This window comes from Pleurodeles waltl, chromosome 5 (assembly GCF_031143425.1).
Source record: "Pleurodeles waltl isolate 20211129_DDA chromosome 5, aPleWal1.hap1.20221129, whole genome shotgun sequence".
NCBI classification, from domain to species: Eukaryota; Metazoa; Chordata; class Amphibia; order Caudata; family Salamandridae; genus Pleurodeles; species Pleurodeles waltl.
The window spans coordinates 421,387,178-421,409,167 of NC_090444.1; the positions used below are offsets into that span (position 1 = coordinate 421,387,178).

Genomic DNA, 21,990 nt, shown 5'->3' on the forward strand with positions numbered 1-21,990 from the left:
GAATTGGCAATGTGCCAATGATTGGCTGCCTGAGCAGCCATCCTTTTGCCTGCAGCTGTAGGGTTATCGCCCCTAGAGTAGATAAGAAATATTTCTGCTCCCACTGACCCACTATATATCCGGTCCCTCCAGACTCCATAGTGGCCACCACTGCACAGAAAAGGTCCAATAATCAGCCCACAGGGGACTCTCCTCCTCCACATAAGGAGGGTAAAAGCTGGCTGCAGATGCTAAATTTAAAGGAAGAGTAGCACTGGTCTTAAAAACTGAACTTTCAGGAGGATGTGCTAAAGCCGCACTTCAGCATAGTAACAAAGTTCCAGAAGATTCTGTAAACAAAGTTTCTGATAAGAGGACCCATAGACCAGGAACAAAAAAGTGTCCTGCAGGAAATGTGAAGTGCTTAGAAAGTGGGGTTATGAGACACTACGCAGGGGTATGCAAGAAGAAGAAAAACAAACATGTAGTGAAATGTGTCACTGATGTGGAAACACATTATTCTACTGATGAAGAGTTCGGAAATGTTGGTGAGAAAAATGTATTTCTTAATATCACTAGTACCATTTCCACACCAATCTACCCCCACTCCACTCTGCTCCAATCTACCTCACTCCAGTGTGCCCACTCCACCCTATCTACTCCACTCTACTCTACCCCAGTCTACCACACTCCATTCCACTCTACCCGGTGTAACATAACACAGTTGAAATATGTCTGCTTTTTTAGACGAAAGATCTACATTTAACAAAAGGCATTTTCACTTTGTGAACCAAAGCCTACACCCCAAAACACTATATGCAATTTGTAAATCGCTCCTGGGTGTTCTTTTAACAAATCATACTTTCGTAAAGCCAATAGGTCTCACCTTTGAAACCTATTGGCTTTGTCAATTTCTTGCAGCAAAGCTGCACAGCATCCCTGATGCTGTGCAGCATGGCCAAAGATTTAAAAAAAAGTTTTTTTTGAAGCAGGCGCTGGTGTCGGTTTGTAGGCGTGTGCAACAAGCATGCATGCACCTACAAAATGATGCAGGTGCTTTTCTTTTTCTGTTTAGTTACTGATCCAGGTTGAATCAATTACTAAAAAGAAAATGCAACATGCAAAAGATTTTTTATTTGGTGGACTGGATGGAAACAGAAACAGTGAGGACTGAAGCAACACCAGTCATGGAAGCAACAGAGGTCACGGTGGGTGGGAGCGTGCAGGTGCAACATGGGTAGGGCTGGGGTTGCATGGAAGCAATACGGGGATGGTGGGAAGGAGCAGAAGCAACACAAATTTGGGGGGAAAGCAGCAGTGGGCTACGGAGAAGGAGGGTGCATGTAGGGAGAAGCAACAGATAAGAAATATTCTTCAAAATCAAGTAGTGGAAGCAGCTCAGACAACTAGTCAAGAGATGTAAAGAGACAGCGCTCCATGGCAGAGACAAACACCAGGAATGCCATCCAGTGGGTGGTGGTGAGCCTTCATACGTCTTACAATAGACAGAGCATGCTAGTGTAAAAGGATTCAACTTAAAACGTCCACAATTGAAATTACTGGCCTCTGTCGTATCATGCAGGGCAGGCTTTGTGCACTGTGAAGAATAAAGTGGTTTTTGAGAGTTGCACTATGCTGGGGGTGCTTCTTACACTTCCAGGAAAGAAGCTGCATCTCACAGTTGCATCATACAGACAGTGTTTCTTACACCGCAGTTGTTTTCCCCAAACACTGGGTCATAGTGAAACATTGGACATAGGCCCTCTGGAGATAGGTATAGTTTTCCTTGCCAAACAATATTTTATCTATAGTATTCATCATAAAGTACTTTTTTGTACCTAAATAAAATCCCTGATTGGGCACCGATTTATTGAGGGTATTTTGGTGCCTTATTTGAGTTCATAATGTCTAACCATAATCCCCAACTCTGGACAAGCCTTAGCCTGCTCTTCATATTACAATGAGAGCCAAGTGCAGAAAAAGGTGAAATTGGTATTCAGTTTGCAGCCCAGCAGTACGGAGAGTGATGTGTGCAGGTTGTGAACGGCTCATTTCTGAGTGCATAAGATTTCCTAAAACAGTGAGGAATGCAGGTTTAGTGAAACCAACTTCTATTTGCATGTGATTCTCTAGCTACAGCATGAATGTTACCTTTATTACTGTATTTTGGTTGAGGGTACTCTAAGTGTTCCTGCACATTTATGTTTTTTGTTTTTGGGAGAGTCTTGTGTGTGAAAAAGGGCCAGGCTGCAAAGCTGTTTAGGTAGCTGAACCACTTCATGATTCAACCCATTAAACATGCTCTTAATGCACTTCTCTCCACGAAAGTCCTGAAGTGGGCGAGGGTGGATTGCATACATTGCTTTTCCCCAAGAATCTTAGTTTTCACTAATAATAGCAAAATGTTTATGTAGCTGTTTTACATGAAAATATGTACGTCATGGACGTTTTTAATTCACTGAGGATGTTCTGAAGTAATGTGTTGCTTACAGAGGCGCCTTGCTTCAAAGTTCATTGTGAATATTGTATATACCACAAAGGTGCTGATCCTTCACATGTACAGCGACCCTAGATGCGGCCAGCAATTGCAGCGAGTCACTAAGCTCTGCTAGAGCGGGGTTTGGTAAAACAAGAATTGGCAAAGCCAGTAGCTCTCACCTACAAGAAGTATTGGCATTTTCGTGCTTTTAGCATGTTTTACAGCATCAAGGCTGCTGTGCAACATGGCTAAAAGTTATGGAAAAAAGTGCTTTGACATGACCAGTGCTGGCAGTGTCGTAGCACTGTTTTTTTATTTTGGCAGGTTGGGGAGTAAATTAACACTAGCAAGGAGATAAAGCAAAACGAAAAACTCGGGAGGGAGGGGAGAAAGCAACATGATCAATGGGAGGGGAGAAAGCAACATGATCAATGGGAGGGGAGAAAGCAACACAAACAGTTGGGCTGCTTGAGGGGATAAAACAGCATAACGGGTGGGTGGAGGGGATAAAGAAACATGAACAACAGGCGGATAGGTATAGAACAACACAGGGTGATAAAGCAACATGGACAACAGAAAGAGTACCTGAATCACAGCACAATTATCTGACGGACTCTAATCAAACTAAATCAATCAGTACTTGGTTCATGCACCAAATAAAAGAACGGGAAGAGAGATCAGCAAGCACTGGCCAGGTAGGAGGCAGCAAATACAAGTGACAAGAAGCCAACGAATGGTAAGCTGTGGTTCGGCTCCCAGCCCCTTATAGTAAGCAATACTCTCCATGGACAGAGCAGGCACTCGAGGCAATAGCTAAAAACTAGTCTTCTTACGGGTACATTGATGTTTTTTCTAAACAAATGACCATTACATTTTGATGACTCTATCATACATTGAATGTCCAAAGAGATGTATTGCACATTTTCAAGATAAAGTCCAGCACTTTTGGATATTCAGAATAAAAAGAATCTGTTGGCAGATAGAATATCCACCAGAAAGATTGTTACCAAAGTTATTTAATTTGTTTCTCAATGCCTGCAATCCAACCCACTGCTGCCTTACTTTTCAGTTTTGTTTCAGCATATGATGATGTACAGATAGGAGAAAAATGTATTATTGATTGTAGCAATAGTTTCTTTTCTTTTCCTGGAGTAGGGTGAAAACTTGCTAGCTTTAGCAGAAGCAACAGTTACTTTAGCCGAGGTGCTTGAGTTGAAAGCAGACCCCGTAGGTCCAGTGGAAGGAGTCGTCATTGAGTCACGCAGTGACAAAGGCAAAGGGTAAGTATACCTTTTTGTAAAGACACATAACTTATTTTGATACTTAGACTTTCTGGGTGAGAGGTAACCATTCCTTGTATTAAAATGTGCAAAATTGAAAAATAGTATGTTCGGTGGCATGTGTAGCTGCAGATACACATGCTGTGCATAGTCCGCCGTCTGGTGTTGGGTCGGAGTGTTACAAGTTGTTTTTCTTCGAAGAAGTCTTTTCGAGTCACGAGACCGAGGGACTCCTCCTACTTTGGTTCCATTGCGCATGGGCGTCGACTCCATGTTAGATTGTTTTTTTTCCGCCATCGGGTTCGGACGTGTTCCTTTTCGCTCCGTGTTTCGGGTCGGAAAGTTAGTCAGAATCAACGGAAAAATCGTCGGTATTGTTTCGTTCGGTATCGGGTTAGATTAGAGTCGACACCGAATCCAGAAGAGCTCCGGTAGCCCTTTGGGGTAATTTCGATCCCCCGTCGGGGCCTGGTCGGCCCGACCGCGTGCAACATCAAGACTGATGGAACGGACCCCGTTCCGATTCTGTCCTAAATGCCACAGTAAATATCCCTATACAGACCAACATTTGGTCTGTAACTTGTGCCTGTCACCCGAGCACAAAGAAGAGACGTGTGAAGCCTGTTGAGCGTTTCGGTCGAGAAAAACGCTCCGAGACCGAAGAGCCAGAAGGTTACAGATGGCGTCCACGCCGACAGGACAACAAAGGTTCGAGGAAGAGGGAGAAGAAGAAGCATTCTCCATCCACGAATCAGATTCGGAAGAATTCGACGTCGAAGAAACCGTGAGTAAGACGTCGAAACAAACATCACAGGGGAAAACAGACAAAGCCCAGGGGACGCCACTGCCGACAGGCCATGGCTCAACCCATAAAGTAGGTGACCGTCCATCGGCACCGAAGAAGGGCGAGACGGTGCCGAGATCGTCCGACTCAGGTCGAGACACAGGCACGCAGCAATCTCGGGACCGAGAAGGTGCCGCGGAAAAGGGTCGACACCGAGATAGCGGCACCGAAGCTGCTCGACACAGAGACAGCGGCACCGAAGCTGCTCGGCACAGAGATAGCAGCACCGAAGATGGTCGACACCGAGAGGGTGCGACGCCGAAAAAGAGGAAAATCTCGTCGGAGCCGAAAATAACAAAAGGCACGGTTTCGGTGCCAAAACGCCCAGCAACCGAACCGAAAGCCAGTTCCTACTCAGAGGAACAATCACTGTCCTCCCAACTTCAAAAACACAGGTTTGAGGAGGAATTACAAACAACAGCTGTAGATCACACGCAAAAGCGGATCTTTATACAAAGTGGTACAGGGAAGATCAGCACCCTTCCCCCAATCAGAAGAAAAAGGAAACTAGATTTCCAACAACAAGAAACAACACCACAAGCAAAAGTGGTGAAGAAGGTAACTCCACCACCCTCTCCACCACCGGCACCTCCTATATCACCGGCACAGACTCCGTCACAATCACCAGCTCATACCACCATGAGCCAAGATGACCAGGACGCATGGGATCTCTATGACGCCCCAGTATCGGACAATAGCCCTGAGTCGTACCCCACTAAGCCCTCACCACCTGAGGACAGTACAGCGTATGCTCAGGTAGTGGCTAGGGCAGCAGAGTTTCATAACGTATCGCTACATTCAGAGCCTATCGAGGATGACTTCCTTTTTAACACCCTGTCCTCCACCCATAGCAATTATCAAAGCCTTCCTATGCTCCCTGGAATGCTAAGGCACGCTAAACAAATCTTTAAGGAGCCAGTTAAAAGCAGAGCAATAACCCCAAGGGTGGAGAAGAAATACAAAGCACCACCCACAGACCCTGCTTTTATTACATCACAACTGACACCAGATTCAGTTGTCGTAGGAGCAGCTCGTAAAAGAGCCAACTCGCACACATCAGGCGACGCACCACCTCCAGACAAGGAGAGCCGAAAGTTTGATGCAGCCGGGAAAAGGGTTGCAGTACAAGCTGCAAATTAGTGGCGCATCGCCAACTCGCAGGCACTCCTAGCGCGATATGACAGAGCCCATTGGGACGAGATGCATCATCTCATCGAACACCTCACAAAAGAATTCCAAAAACGGGCAAAACAAGTGGTTGAAGAGGGACAGAACATTTCCAACAACCAAATCCGTTCTTCTATGGATGCAGCAGATACAGCTGCAAGAACAATAAATACTGCTGTAACAATAAGGAGGCACGCATGGCTGCGCACATCCGGCTTCAAACCTGAGATACAGCAGGTAGTGCTTAATATGCTGTTCAATGAACAACAATTGTTTGGCCCAGAAGTGGACACTGCAATTGAAAAATTAAGGAAAGACACTGATACAGCTAAAGCCATGGGCGCACTCTATTCCCCGCAGGGCAGAGGCACATTTGGCACATTTCATAAAACCACTTTCAGAGGAGGGTTTCGAGGTCAAGCCACACAAGCCAGCACCTCACAAACAACACCGCCTACCTACCAGGGACAATACCAAAGGGGAGGCTTTCGAGGCCAATACAGAGGGGGCCAATTCCCAAGAAACCGGGGAAAATTTCAAGGTCCGAAAACCCCTCAAAACAAGCAGTGACTCACAGGTCACTCAACCCCTTCACACAACACCAGTGGGGAGGAAGACTAAGCCAGTTCTACAAATCTTGGGAGGAAATTACAACAGACACTTGGGTCTTAGCAATTATCCAACATGGTTATTGCATAGAATTTCTCCAACTCCCTCCAAACGTCCCACCGAAAACACACAATATGTCAAAACAGCATTTAGATCTTCTAGGACTAGAAGTTCAGGCATTACTGCAAAAAGACGCAATAGAATTAGTACCAGGTCCACAAAAGAACACAGGAGTTTACTCACTGTACTTTCTAATACCCAAAAAAGACAAAACTCTAAGACCAATATTAGATCTCAGAACACTAAACACCTACATCAAATCAGACCACTTTCACATGGGGACATTACAAGACGTAATCCCACTGCTGAAACAGCAAGACTACATGACAACATTAGATCTAAAGGATGCGTATTTCCTTATACCGATACATCCCTCGCACAGGAAATACCTAAGGTTCGTATTCAAAGGAATACACTACCAATTCAAAGTGTTGCCATTCGGAATAACAACAGCGCCAAGAGTCTTTACAAAGTGTCTAGCAGTAGTAGCTGCACACATCAGAAGGCAAAAAATACACGTGTTCCCGTACCTAGACGATTGGCTAATCAAGACCAACTCGCTAACAAAGTGTTCACACCACACAGATTATGTTATACAAACCTTTTACAAGCTGGGTTTCGCCATCAACTATGCAAAGTCACACCTTGTGCCGTGTCAAACACAGCAATACTTAGGAGCGACAATCAACACAACAAAAGGGATAGCCACTCCAAGTCCACAAAGGGTTCAAAATTTTCACAAGGTGATACAAGCCATGTATCCAAATCAAAAGATACATGCAAAAATGGTATTAAAACTCCTAGGCATGATGTCCTCATGCATAGCCATTGTCCTAAACGCAAGATTGCACATGCGGCCCTTACAACAGTGCCTAGCATCACAATGGTCACATGCACAGGGTCAACTTCTAGATCTGGTGTTGATAGACCGCCAAACATACATCTCGCTTCTATGGTGGAACAGTACAAATTTAAAAAAAGGGCGGCCTTTCCAAGACCCAGTGCCACAATACGTGATAACAACAGATGCTTCCATGACAGGGTGGGGAGCACACCTCAATCAACACAGCATCCAAGGACAATGGGACGTACATCAAAGAAATTTTCATATAAATCACCTAGAACTGTTAGCAGTATTTCTAGCATTGAAAGCATTCCAACCCATGATATCCCACAAATACATTCTTGTCAAAACAGACAACATGACGACAATGTATTATTTAAACAAACGGGGGGGGACACTCCACACAGTTGTGTCTCGTAACACAAAAAATATGGCATTGGGCAATTCACAACCACATTCGACTAGTAGCACAATTTATTCCAATATCCAGAACCAGCTAGCAGACAATCTCTCTCGGGATCACCAACAGGTCCACGAATGGGAAATTCACCCCAAATCCTGAACAATTACTTCCAAATTTGGGGAACACCTCAAATAGATCTATTTGCAACAAAAGAAAACGCAAAATGCCAAAACTTCGCATCCAGGTACCCACACCAGCAATCCCAAGGCAATGCTCTATGGATGAATTGGTCAGGGATATTTGCGTACGCTTTTCCCCCTCTCCCTCTCCTTCCATATCTGTTAAACAGATTGAGCCAAAACAAACTCAAACTCATACTGATAGCACCAACATGGGCAAGACAACCTTGGTATACCACACTACTAGACCTGTCAGTAGTACCTCATGTCAAACTACCCAACAGGCCAGATCTTTTAACACAACACAAACAACAGATCAGGCATCCAAACCCTGCATCGCTGAATCTAGCAATTTGGCTCCTGAAATCCTAGAATTTGGACACTTGAACCTCACACAAGAATGTATGGAGGTCATAAAACAAGCTAGAAGGCCATCCACTAGACACTGCTATGCAAGTAAATGGAAAAGATTTGTTTGTTACTGCCATAATAATCAAGTCCAACCATTGCATGCATCTCCAAAAGATGTAGTAGCATATTTACTACATCTACAAAAAGCAAATCTAGCTTTTAATTCCATAAAAATACATCTCGCAGCAATATCTGCTTACCTGCAGATTACTCATTCAACTTCCCTATTCAGAATACCGGTCATTAAAGCGTTTATGGAGGGCCTAAAGAGAATAATACCACCAAGGACACCACCTGTTCCTTCATGGAACCTCAACATTGTCTTGACAAGGCTCATGGGTCCACCTTTCAAACCCATGCATTCTTGTGAAATGCAATACTTAACGTGGAAAGTTGCATTTCTCATTGCCATTACATCTCTAAGAAGAGTGAGTGAAATTCAGGCATTTACTATACAAGAACCATTTATTCAAATACACAAAAATAAGGTAGTTCTAAGAACCAACCCAAAATTCTTACCAAAGGTCATCTCACCGTTCCACTTAAATCAAACAGTAGAATTGCCAGTGTTCTTTCCACAGCCAGACTCAATAGCTGAAAGAGCACTACATACATTAGACATCAAAAGAGCACTAATGTACTACATTGACAGAACAAAACTAATTAGGAAAACAAAACAACTATTTATTGCATTTCAAAAACCTCATACAGGAAATCCAATATCAAAACAAGGTATAGCTAGATGGATAGTTAGGTGCATCCAAACCTGCTATCTTAAAGCAAAAAGACAGCTGCCTATTACACCAAAGGCACACTCAACCAGAAAGAAAGGTGCTACCATGGCCTTTCTAGGAAATATTCCAATGAACGAAATATGTAAGGCAGCAACATGGTCTACGCCTCACACATTTACTAAGCACTACTGTGTAGACGTGTTATCTGCACAACAAGCCACAGTAGGTCAAGCTGTACTAAGAACTTTATTTCAAACTACTTCCACTCCTACAGGCTGAACCACCGCTTTTTGGGGAGATAACTGCTTACTAGTCTATGCACAGCATGTGTATCTGCAGCTACACATGCCACTGAACGGAAAATGTCACTTATCCAGTGTACATCTGTTCGTGGCATTAGTCGCTGCAGATTCACATGCGCCTCCCCGGGAGCCTGTAGCCGTTTGGAAGTAATCTTCAACATTTGTACATTTGTAAATATATTACTTTAACATTCATTTTGTACATACTTAGTCATTCCATTGCATGGGCACTATTACTAACATACACAACTCCAACCTCACCCTCTGCGGGGAAAACAATCTAACATGGAGTCGACGCCCATACGCAATGGAACCAAAGTAGGAGGAGTCCCTCGGTCTCGTGACTCGAAAAGACTTCTTCGAAGAAAAACAACTTGTAACACTCCGACCCAACACCAGACGGCGGACTATGCACAGCATGTGAATCTGCAGCGACTAATGCCACGAACAGATGTACACTGGGTAAGTGACATTTTCCTTACTTTTCAACTGCAGCGGTTTATACTGTATTTTTTAGTTTCCTTACCCTTTTCCCAATTCCTGTTCTAGACCGGTAACCACAGCTATCATCCAAAGAGGAACTCTAAAAAAAGGATGTGTGATAGTCGCTGGGAGGAGCTGGGCTAAGGTGCGCTTGATGTTTGATGAGAATGGAGCTGTAATGAATGCTGCTGGTCCCAGCATCCCAGTTGAAATTGTGGGCTGGAAAGAGCTTCCATCAGCAGGAGAGGAAATTCTTGAGGTTGAATCTGAGGTACAGTATGTTACAGAAGCATCCGGTTTTTTGTTTAAACGATTCCATATATTGATTATTGCACTTGGTTCTGGGCATATGTTAAATTTTAAGCATACAATAAAAATGTAAATATGTTTTGAATTGCAGAATTTATTGAAACAATGAGGTTGAATTAAATGCCTTATTTATTCAGCCACCTGGTTGGGTTTTTTACTGCAGTCTTATAAACAGTGTAAATATTCCTAAACGACAATACAATAGTACTGCTTTAGTAGTTCTCCAGGGGAGAATCATTGATATGGCTACTGATATCTAAAAAGTGGGCTTCAGCTAAAAAGCGGGTGCTGCAATTTATTTTAAAGACAGAGTTGGCTTTGGATCCACTTAATTTACCCAGAGGTCCAAGAGTGCACCCTTGTAGGAAAAGCTACTGTTGGCATGGTCACTCCCCACTTTTTGCTTAAGTGTTGATGCCAGCTTTGATTGGAAGAGTGCTGGGACCCTGCTAACCAGGCCCCATCACCAGTGTTCTTTCCCTAAAACTGTACCTTTATTTCCACAATTGGCACAGCCCTGGCACTCAGATAAGTCCCATTGTAAAAGGAACCCAAAGGCCCTTTGGCCAGGGAAGGTCCCTAAGGGCTGCAGCATGTTTTATGCCACCCTCAGGGACCCCTCACTCAGTGCATGCACACTGCTTTGCTTGTGTGTGCTGGTGGGGAGAAAAGACAAAGTCGACAAGGCACTCCCCTCAGAGTGCCATGCCCACAAACCACTGCCTGTGGCATAGGTAAGTCACCCTTCTAGCAGGCCTTACAGCCATAAGGCAGAGTGCACTATACCACTGGTGAGGACATAGCTGCATGAGCACTATGCCCCTACGAGTGTCTAAGTCAGTTCTTAGACATTGGAAGTGCCGGATAGCCATATTGAGTATATGGTCTGGGAGTTTGTCATATCAAACTCCAAAGCACCATAATGGCTACACTGAATACTGGGAAGTTTGGTATCAAACTTCTCAGCACAATAAACCCACACTGATGCCAGTGAGGGATTTATTGAAAAAATGCACATAGAGGGCATCTTAGATATGCCCAACTGCTAGTGCCAGGCTGACTGGTCTCTGCCAGCCTGCCACTTCCAGACGAGTTTCTGACGAGTTTCTGACCACATGGGGTGAGTGCCTTTGTGCACTCTGTGGTCAGAAACAAAGCCTGTCCTGGGTGGAGGTGCTTCACACCGCCCCCTGCAGGAACTGTAAAACCTGGCGGTGAGCCTCAAAGGCTCAAGCCTGGTGTTACAATGTCCCACGGCACTCCAGCTAGTGGAGATGCCCACCCACTCCCTCCACTCCCACTCCCACCCCCCCCCACCCCAGACGAGCCCCCTCTTTTGGCGACAAGTCCAGAGGGATAATGAGAAAAACAAGGAGGAGTCACCCCCTCAGCCAGCTCTTCAGATTCCTGATGACCTCTCAAGAAGGACTGCTGAGCTGAAAACCCTGCAGAGAAGAGAAGGATAAGGAGATGATAACTGACTTGGCCCCAGCCCTACCGGCCTGTCTCCTGCTTCAAAGACCCTGCAACCGAAAATGGATGCGTTCTACAGGACCAGCGACTCCTGAATAGCCTCCAGGGGACTGCTTGCATCCTCGCATCACAGAGGACCAAGAACTCCAGTGGGCAGTGGCTCTGCCCAACCAGAAGAAAAGACATCCATCTTTAAAGGGACTCCCACCTCACTCCAGAAGCATGAGTCCCCACTGCTCTGCACCCGACGCCCCCGGCCTGTGTCCAGAGAAACCAACTATCCAGAGAGGAGTCCCAGGCGACTCCGATGACGTGTCCACCCTGGGCTGACCTCTCTGCACCCCCATGACGACGCCTGCAGAGGGAATCCCGAGGACCTCCCTGACTGCGTCTGCCTGGGATGAAGATATCCAACGCCTGTACTTACCTGCAAGCAGACTGGAACCGGAGTACCCTGTGTCTCCATAGGTGCCCACGTTATTTTGGCTCTTGTTTGACCTCTGCACCTGACTGGCCCTCTGTTGCTGGTGCTGGGTGTTTGGGGTTGCCTTGAATCCCCAACGGTGGGCTACCTATGTCCCGGAGACTGAACACGTAAGTGTAGTACTTACCTCTGAAACTGTACTGTACTTACCTCCCCCAGGAACTGTTGAAAATTGCAGTGTCCACTTTTAAAATAGCTTTTTGCCAATTTAATGAAAACTGTGTACAATATTGAATCTATTCAAAGTCTCAACTATTACTATGCAAAGTACCTTTCATTTAATGCACTTACCTGCTAAATGAATCTTGTGGTTCTAAAAATTAACAAAATAATATTGTTCTATACAAAAACCTATTGGCCTGGAATTAAGTCATTAAGTGTGTGTACAACAAATGCCTAACAGTACCATCTGATAAGCCTAACTGCTCGACCACACTACCACCAATAGAGCATTAGTATTATCTATTATTGCCTCTGTCAAGCCTCTTGGGGAACCCCTGGACTCTGTGCACACTATATCTCATTTTGGTATAGTATATTCAGAGCCATCTTCCTACAACCCTCAATAGTGTACATAGTAGCAAATTTGTTTTTGGGAAGCATTTTGAGGATGTTCTCCCAAGCATAGAGCAGGACACCAAAATAGCTGTTTGTTTTGTTAGACAGCCCATAGTGTTGACACTTGCCTTCCTTTTGTTGCTCCAGAGAAAGATCTCAGCCATCTTCCCATACTTCAGCCATCTTCACTTCGAGTTTACCACTGCTCAGAGCAGTAGCAACCGTAATGCCTTTCATCTGGTCAACAAAGTTATGCTTTGCAAAAAGAACTAAGTGAAGCACAATCTAACACTTGCATCCTCTGAAACTAAGAGGGGCTCCACAAGTAGGAACTGAAATCTGACCAAGAGAATTTGTTTCTGAAGCTCCCTCCTTTGTCAAGCCAGTGAGTGGCATAATGTCTTGGTTCCCCTCAGTAATTATGTTAAATATATTTAAGGTCAGATGCAGTTAGAGACGGATGACCATGCACAGGGCTACCTCTTCCAAATGCACTATGTTTAAAGATTAGGTCTGTTTTTTAAAACAGATGTGGCGATCAGGGTGGAAGGGCTGAGAGATGTATTGAAGAGTGTTGGCCCATGGAGGAGACAGAGAAAGAATCACCCTAGAGAATAGATAAGGAATGTATTACCAACAGTTGCAGAATCTGCTACCTTTGTTAAAGAAAAACCCTGTAGCAATGAGCACCCAAACCCCCCCCCCCCCCCCCCCCCCCAAAATGCGATTCAGCCAGAGTCTGGATTCCATATTTAGGTGACTGAGAAGTAGAAAATAAGCCAAAACATGGTACAAAAGTGAGAACTTCATTATTAGTTGCACAACTTTATAGATTTGCTCCAGGGAGAAAGTCAGAATGGTTCAAGAAGCTGAACATAAAATAGTCTACATAACAATATCCAGGGATCAATTTGCAATAAACACAGTTCATCTCCACCTAAATATGTATTTCAGAAGCCAACAATTACCTCAAAGTGTTTCAAAATGTAGAAAAGCATCTTTGGCAATGGGAAATGAGAAACAAGAGTTGGGAACAGAACTTCTGGGAGCAAATCCAGACAACTGAATATAAAGTTAAATCCACCTCTGGCACTTTCAGGCAACCTTTAATCAGTCACAGATTCTGCCCATGCTCACAAAAGACAGATTGAGCTAGGACTTGTAGATAGTCTAGTTTACAGTGTCACTCCCTTATGTGCTCCTGCATGAGAGGGCCCCACAGGTTCAGATGATAGCGTATTCAGGAAAGCACATTGGAAATTATCAGCGGAACTGATCTGAAACTGTCTGTTCTCTTTCAGAGGATGCTCATCAATGGTCATAAGCACTGGTAATTTCTGGTTGAAACAAAAGGACCAAAGGAGGCTTTCAGGCCTATGCTTGACCTGAGAGTGCTGAACATACATAAGAAAAGAAAAAATCTGAATGCTGAATCTACCCACATTTACATTAAGGAGACTGAATATGTGCAGTAGATCTTCAGGATGCCTCCAAAATCCATGATTCACATTCCGCTTATAAAAAAGCATTGAAAATTCTTAAGGTTCACAGTAGGTTCAAAACATTTTCAATACAAAGTTTTCTCTTTCGGGTTGAAATCGGCTCCTCGAACACTTGGCCATTGTCACAGCACATCTGAGGAAACAAAAAATATTTGTCTATCCTTACCTACGCAAATGGTTAATTAAAGGATCATCCTCAAAAGAAACCTTGTACCTATTTCAAGTATGTCTCAACACTGTGAGAAAATTGGGCCTTCATGTAAACCTCAGAAAATCCACTAATTTCCTAGTTCAAAACATACATTATCTGAGAGCTATAATAGATACAGGCTGAAAAACTGTATCCTTCAGAGGAGAGACGGTCATCAATCCAGCTGAAATGTTGCATTCTATCACAATCTCCTCATCCAAGAGCTCGGCAAATTTCATCCCTACTGGGATCTGTGGACTCTTGCATGTTTTTAGTTCCTCATGCCAGACTTCACATAAGGGCTTTACAGCATTGTCTGGAGGACCAGTGAAACAACTTCTCAAACCGTTGGGAGCAGAAATTAACTCTGTCACAATCAGCCATCCAGTCACTTCCATGGTGGACCAAATCAAAAAATCTGATGAAAGGGACCTCGTTCCATCAGGATCTCCTCGTACTGCCTGTAGTCACAGATGCAACCCTCCAATGGGGGAACACACTTGAGCTATTTGAGAACCCAAGGTTTATGGTCACACAATGAGAAAACCTATCACATCTTCCTGCTAGAGTATGGAGCAATTCACCTGGCTTTAAAATTATTTATCCCAGCAATCAGAGCAACCTCTCTGCTTGTTCTGGCAGACAACACAGCAACAGTGTACTACCTGAACAAGCAGGGAGGGATGCATTCAAGATTGCTGTCCCTAGAGTCACAAGCCATGTGAAAATGGCTTATTGCTAGGAACTTCACAATAACAGCTGTCCATCTCTCAGGTATGCAAAACATGGAAGCGGACACTCCCTGTCAGAATTTTCAAGAAACACCGCAGCTGGATTCTAAATGAGGAAGTCGTGGAAGAAATTTTCCAAGAACAGGGATATCCCCAAGTAGACTTTTTTTTACCAATGTAGAAAACAAAAAATGCCAAAATTAAGCCTCTGGATTTTACCAGCCAGGGTTGAAGAAGAATGCTCTTTTGACTGGTCGAAGACTTTTCTCTAAGCATTTCCACCAGTTTCCCTCATCCCGACAATTCTTCAAATTTGACAGATTTGTGACCCGAATGATAATGAGAATGGCCTTGTCAGTGGTGGTTCAGACTTTTACCACACAAGATCCTGCACCCCAACCTTCCATCACTGAACTTAGCCACATGGCTCCTAAATTCCAGCAAAAATGTCCATTTGGGTCTTCCAGAAGATTGCATAAATATTCTGCAAGAAGCTAAACAACCTTCCACAAGGAAATCATTTCGCATTTTGTGCATTCACAGCAACCACAATCCATCTTCCTGTCAAGAAGATGCATTGATACCATATCTTCTATATCTGACAAGGTCTGGTTTAAAATTGACTTCTATTAAAGTACACCTTAACTGCCTGTAGGAATTATTCATCACAAACCTAATTCTTTAAAATGCTGGCAGTTTAAATATTTGTAGAAGGTATTAAAAGGGTATTTTCACCAGTTAAGTCCCCTTCTGCTGCCTGGGAGCTTACCATTCTTCTCTCTAAATTAATGGATCCCCCGTTTAACCCTTTCTCAAAACCTCTTTGCGACATCTTACTTGGAAGCTGTGCTTGTAGAGTTAATGAGATTCAGGCTTTATGTGCTTCTGAACCATATACAGGATTCCATAGTAATAGCGTGGAAATGAGAACATACCCCAGTTTTCTTCCTAAGGTGGTTTTGGATTTCCACACTAATAAAACTATTTCCTTACCCACATTCTTTCCTAATCCATCAACACCAGCAGAGGAATCTTTGCATTGCCTAAACAAAAGAGTCATTAAATTGTATTTAAACAAAGCCAAAGATATGACAGTCCTACTATCTTTTCATGAACTATGGTCCCTTACGAACAAGCTCACTTTCTACAGACAGTCCATTCCTAGACTGATTATATCCTATATAATGCTTTCATACCAGAGTGAAAAAAAAATCCCTACCTGGTAAACCTAAAGCACATTTTGCACAAGGAAAGACTGCTACAGTAGCCATTCTTATAAACATTCCCATTTCAAAATATGGAAGGATGCTACTTGGAGATCTGTGCATACCTTTACTATACACTGCTGTCTTGATTCAGACTCTAAAGTGGACACACAAGTAGGGCAGGCTCTCTTGAGGAACCTTCTCGGGTGTTTTTATTTCATGCCCGTTTATTTGTGGGGTTGGTTTGCTACTCTGTTCAGTGGTCAAAACTATTAATGAGGATCCCCTGGAACAGAAGAGCAAGTTAATCACCTGTAATCCTAGTTCTCTTCCAGGGGAATTCTCATCAAAGTCATAAGCAACCCTCCCACCTGTCTAGACAGAACACAGCTCTGAACAATTGCTTCACTCAAGATTCCTATTTTCCGTAAAAATTATCTGACCTGACTGTCGTCTGTGAGGCATGAAGGGATACAGGCTGTACTGTGGAATTCTTAAAGGCAAAGTGCCAGTTGTTCGCTGCTATGCTTTGCATTTCAGAATATTAGTTAAGAATGTCTCGTATTCCCTTTCCTTTTCTTTTTTTTTAAAAAAGGTTGGTGATATATTTCTATGCAACTAGCTTCTATATAAAATGAAAATTCAATGCAATCTGGCCCTTTTAGCCTTAGTTTAGGCTGCAAACATATAAGTAAGGTACTATCGTACAAATGTCATTATTTATATATGTATAATGTTTAAAATGTGCTCCAGGATCCCTGTGTGTGGGTGGGGCTATTCAGTGCCTATGACTTTTGATGGGGATTCCCCTAGTAGACAACAAGGATTACAGGGGAGTAACGTTTACATCCTGCTCTGCAACATACAGAAGGTAAGGATGTACTGACAGCAGAGCTTGGCCTGCTTAGGCACATGACCGTGTCTATTGCTATGAGAAGATGTAGCTTCAGTCATGGCTTTTGGATAGTTGGTATGCCTGCTCTTTATTTGCCGAAAGACCTCTCTTCTGATCAAGATACACCAGCACATGAAGGAACTGCATCAGGAAATTGTACTCATGCTGTTAAAAGGTAAGATAGACTAAGTCCTCAACAGGCAAATGAGCAAAAGGTTTTATTTTGCTTCTGTTTGGTAGAGATGAAGTTAGGAAATGGGAAACTGATCATGGATTTTAAAAAAAAACTCAACATGTTATTTTTGTGTGAAGAATTATTACTCTAACAATCCTGACAATAATGTGGATCAAGCACTATTTTGATTACAACCTGAGACACATACGGTTATCTGACAACCTCCTGTTTTTGGACTGTCGTCACTTGCACTGTGTAGCTGGCAACTAACAGAACAATGGAATGGGCCTTATTATTGTGTATAAGTAATTTGCCCTCTCAGATAGTTGGTGGGGGAAGTTAACATGACGCAAAAGGAAATAGAAAGCTATTGATCAGATAAACATTGTTAGTAGATACGTCTGATGGCATTATGTATCCTTTGTAGTTTAGAGTATTGTAATGATAGTCTCAGTCACCATACTTTGGAGCTTTTTGTGTTTTTTATGCAGTGTCAAGTCACTGATACATGTGTGTATTAGCGTTGAGACAGTCTACTTTGAATGTAATTTGATTTATGTTTGACATTTTTATTTGTTGCATAAGGTTTGTCTTATTAAATATGCCCAATAAATTCAATAGCAATTTGAGTTTAAATAATGCCAGTAAAATAGTGTATCAGTACTTTGCTTATATTGATGAGTGACTACATTTTTTTCTGTTCTTGCAGCAAAGAGCCAGGGAAGTTATTGAGTGGCGAACATATGTAGAAGGGCAGGAGAAGATCAAACAGGACCTAGAGGTGATTGAAGCCAAGCAAAAAGAACACAGAGAAACTCACAAGAAACAGCTAGAGGCCTTGGGCAGTCTTAACTGGAGAAAAAGAAAATCTTCTATGTATATGGCTAACAAACACCTTTTGGGTACAAGGCCCAAGGAGAGCAGGGAGAAGGAAAACTTGACACTGTCTGTAATTATGAAAGGTGCCGTTTGCTTATTTGTTTACAATTCAAATGTTGTGCTATTTGCACCAAGTGATACGAAAAAAGTATTTTAAACAAAGCAATTCTTTGACCATCACTAGATGTACATGTATATCTCTCACTTGATATTATGTAGGGGTATCGCTGAAACAAGACACCACCCTTTGTTCAAAAGAAATACCCCAGTTTTGCCCTAAAGACCCCTGCTGTCCACTCAACATAATGCCATAGTGGCTCTATTTTCTTTGCTGTCGTAGAATTATGTCTAGGTACAGCTATTTTGTGTTTTGACTTGGGTTGTGTGTACCCTTTTTATATTCTTACTACACACTGCATTGGAACGAATACTTTAGCATATACTTAGGTTGGGTTTGAGGTCTGCTCCTTCCTCATTATTAGATCCTGTTTTGCCTATTTCACATCCCTGATTCAATGGGTTTCCTCACTGTTCTTGTGTTTGTTCTTCCAACAGAAGGGCTTACAGTGTTTTGATTCGATGGGTTCTATCATTCTACTACTAATATCACTGAATTGTTTTTCCTCTTGCTTTTTTCTCTGGCAGTTGATGTTTAGCAGTGTATGGGAGTGCATCTGTTTTCCCCTCCCATTCTATCTTCTTCTTGTTGCTGATGTTCCTTGCTTTCTTTGCAGCAAAGGTCTTCTTCTCCATTGTGTTTTTGTTCTGTGTTACTTCACTGCTCTTTCCTTGCTTTAAGTCTTTCAACCTACTTAATTCCCTTCCTCATTGTGCCTCCCCACTGCAGTCTCTCCCCTTTCTCATATCCCTCTACATGGCGCTTTATTCTCCCTGGTGGCTTCTGCTCCACTGACTTCTTTTTGTAATAATGACCTTTTATTTAAAAAGGTCTGTGCAGCTTGTTTCATAAACAGTAACATCCCTGCTCATAAAACAAGATGAATTGGCCATAGACAAAAAATTCCTAGACTAAAAGAAAACAATAACAATAATGAGGCCGTCTTCAGCTTTGTCACTCCCATCTTTTCAGTGCCTGGATATCATGCTTCAGGTGAAGGCTCGGAATCCTCAGCTATCCTAGGAAGTCCCAGACCTGCCAACTAACACAGTGCCACAGCATGTCATATGATTTTGGCTGTCTTCACGTGGTCACAGTCTGAAGAGCTAATATCACATGGAGAACACACAGTGAGTTAGAAACCCCTGCACACAGGAGGTTTCCAGTCCGTGTGTTTACACTTTCAACAGCTGATATTCAAAACAGGCTTTGCTACCTCCCCAGGACATTAGCAGCATCCAGAGAATGTTTTGTTTGTTTATTTTAAGAAAGTGTAGAAGAGGCTGTCAGCCAGTGCTTGGCACAACGCTCCACACCCTAATCATGGAGCTGTCCATCTAGGCAGGTCGTAGAAGGTACTTGTCTGCTTCTCTAGCATGGTCACATCATTTTCTGAATTGTCAGGCCTGAGACTCAAAATGACAGCAGGGTGCCTACTCAAGTATGTATTTCTGGTTTGTGGGGGCTAGGATGGGTAGTTGTGTCTTGTGAACCTCTTTTCCACTTAATCGCTGCCCCGCCCTCTTATCCAGAAACGTCCAGCCCTTGTCCCTGCGTCTCAACCATCCCCCAGCACTCCCTGCTGAATCACTCAACTCAGTCACTTTCTGCTGTGTTGTTAGTTAATGAGACCAATTGGTTTTGCCAGTGCTTAGTTTCTCCTGTTTTGGGAAGTTTTCCAACATTTGTGTTTTCTACTCAGCCTGGGTGAATGTTTCCATCTTCTGATATTTGCTTTCAATCTCTTGTGATTTATTTTTTTTATTTTTTTTATTTTGCTATTGTTACCATTTAATCCTAAGTATTTTATGTTTGTGAAAATTCTATTTATTTTCTGCTATTATTGTTTATATAAAATGTCAATTAGTGACACAGATTACAAATCTGTACAGTTTGCAGACGGATGCTGAATTCAATGGCTATTTTGCAGGATTTTGAAGTCTAATACTGCAGCAAAGAGACTGTGGTGGGAAGTTCAGGTGGATTGAGTCTAGAAAAGTTTTGGGTTTATTCCTCATTTAGTTAAAAGAATGCACTTATCGTGGAACCGGTAGATAAACCTCTCCCTTTGTCAGTACTTACCTTTATTGCCCTAGACTCACGGAGGTGAGGAATGAGATTTGGAAGTTCTAAAAGGCCCAAAAAAGAGGCATTGCAGACAGGTAGGTAAGCAACTAGGGCTGTCTGAAGGTGGATCCATGCTCTGGGTAGGCGTGTTCTAGTAACTGAGGCTTCATTGGTGTTTGTGTCTTAGATGAATCAGACACAGGGGCCCTGCCCAGTGCTGATATCGGCCTGAGGAATTTCTAAACATCAATCTGTGTTCGAGGAATCTGTTCAGCATGATTTACAAAGAAATATCAGATCTAACTTACCTTCCTTTAATAGCATCAAAGTTTCCCATCAGTGTATAGGGAGCGAACAAATAAGTTAAGTAGTGCAGCTTTTTTCATTGAGCATTTGGTATAGGCAGTTCCTACCAACTAGTTATGGCAAAGTTGGTTCCCCTGACCAGCTCATCTCTTTCTTCCAGCGGGACTTTGTAACTTTGGGGTCAGGTTCTAACAGGACTTTGTAAGCACACTGTTAGATGGTGTACCTTCCTTAAATGTGTATTGTTTTTTTAATAAATATTTTTATTTGCAATTTTAAACAACACGTTAACGCGCCCGAAGGACGAAGAGATAGGAAGCATTGGCATAGGAGTCAAAACAAAAGTGAATCTCACAATTACATCGTAATATCTGTCATGCAAACTCAGGATAGTGATATTAACATAATCACGCACATTGTCCCAGGTGCTGAGTGTAGTAATAAGCCCAAATAGAATCCCTGTCCTCCATGTGCTACGTGTTCTGCAAGTCGTGATATACTTTCCATGCACCCCACACCTTGTTAAAATTCCTTGGATAGCCAAGAGCTTGATAAGTCACCTTTTCTGCCATCATGAAGAGATCCATCCCCACACTCCACTCACTCAGAATGGGAGGCTCCGGGGATCCCCAGTGTTTTGCCACATTCCTCTTGGCCACCATCAGACCCAGATTACTAAAAAGGAGCTTAGTGCACTGCAAGTCAACCTCTGTAGGGTTACCAAGTAACACATAACTCGGGTCAACTGGGATCTGCACGTCTAGTATCTCTCCAGTTTCTCTAAGAATGCTAGCCCAATTGCTCTGGATATGTGGGCAAGACCATATTGTGTACAAGAAGGTGCTCCTGCTCACCCCGCTGAGGAGGCAAGCCGGGGTCAAGGACCTCCCCATTGTGTGGAGTCTTGCTGTGTCACAGAAAAGTCTGTGTAAAATTTTGAACTGTATTAACCGTAGCCGGATACGTAGCGCCACTTTGTGTGGGTGCATAAGGGCTGCCTCTCAGTCTGTGTCTTCCAGGGGTCCCAGGTCCTCCTCCCACCTTCCTCTCAGATGACGAAGAGTGTCAGACATATTATTATTCAGTGTTTTGTATGTTCATGATAATTCCTTTCCCTCTGTTTGACCTATAAGGAGTCTGCCTTCTAAGGGGGCATAGTCCAAAAGGTTAAAAGTTTTCTGCCTGCCAAGCATGTACTAGTTGGAGATAGTGGTTTTGCTATGTCTGTGAGAGGTGGTGTGCTTCCCTTAGGGCCTCGAATGACTTCAGTGTTCCTTCACAGATAAGGTCTCCCAGACTAAAAATGACTATTCTGTCCCATAAC

At 43.2% G+C, this 21,990-nt stretch overlaps 1 protein-coding gene across 1 annotated transcript in view; it reads left to right on the top strand.

The window, feature by feature from the left end:
* The window catches only part of MTIF2 (mitochondrial translational initiation factor 2), a 350,344-nt gene that overhangs the window by 169,322 nt on the left and 159,032 nt on the right, over positions 1 to 21,990 (top strand). The window contains exons 8-10 of the mRNA XM_069234182.1: positions 3,614 to 3,738; positions 9,841 to 10,045; positions 18,006 to 18,258. Coding sequence (XP_069090283.1) covers positions 3,614 to 3,738; positions 9,841 to 10,045; positions 18,006 to 18,258 — 583 coding nt within the window. The remainder of the gene's footprint in view (positions 1 to 3,613; positions 3,739 to 9,840; positions 10,046 to 18,005; positions 18,259 to 21,990) is intronic.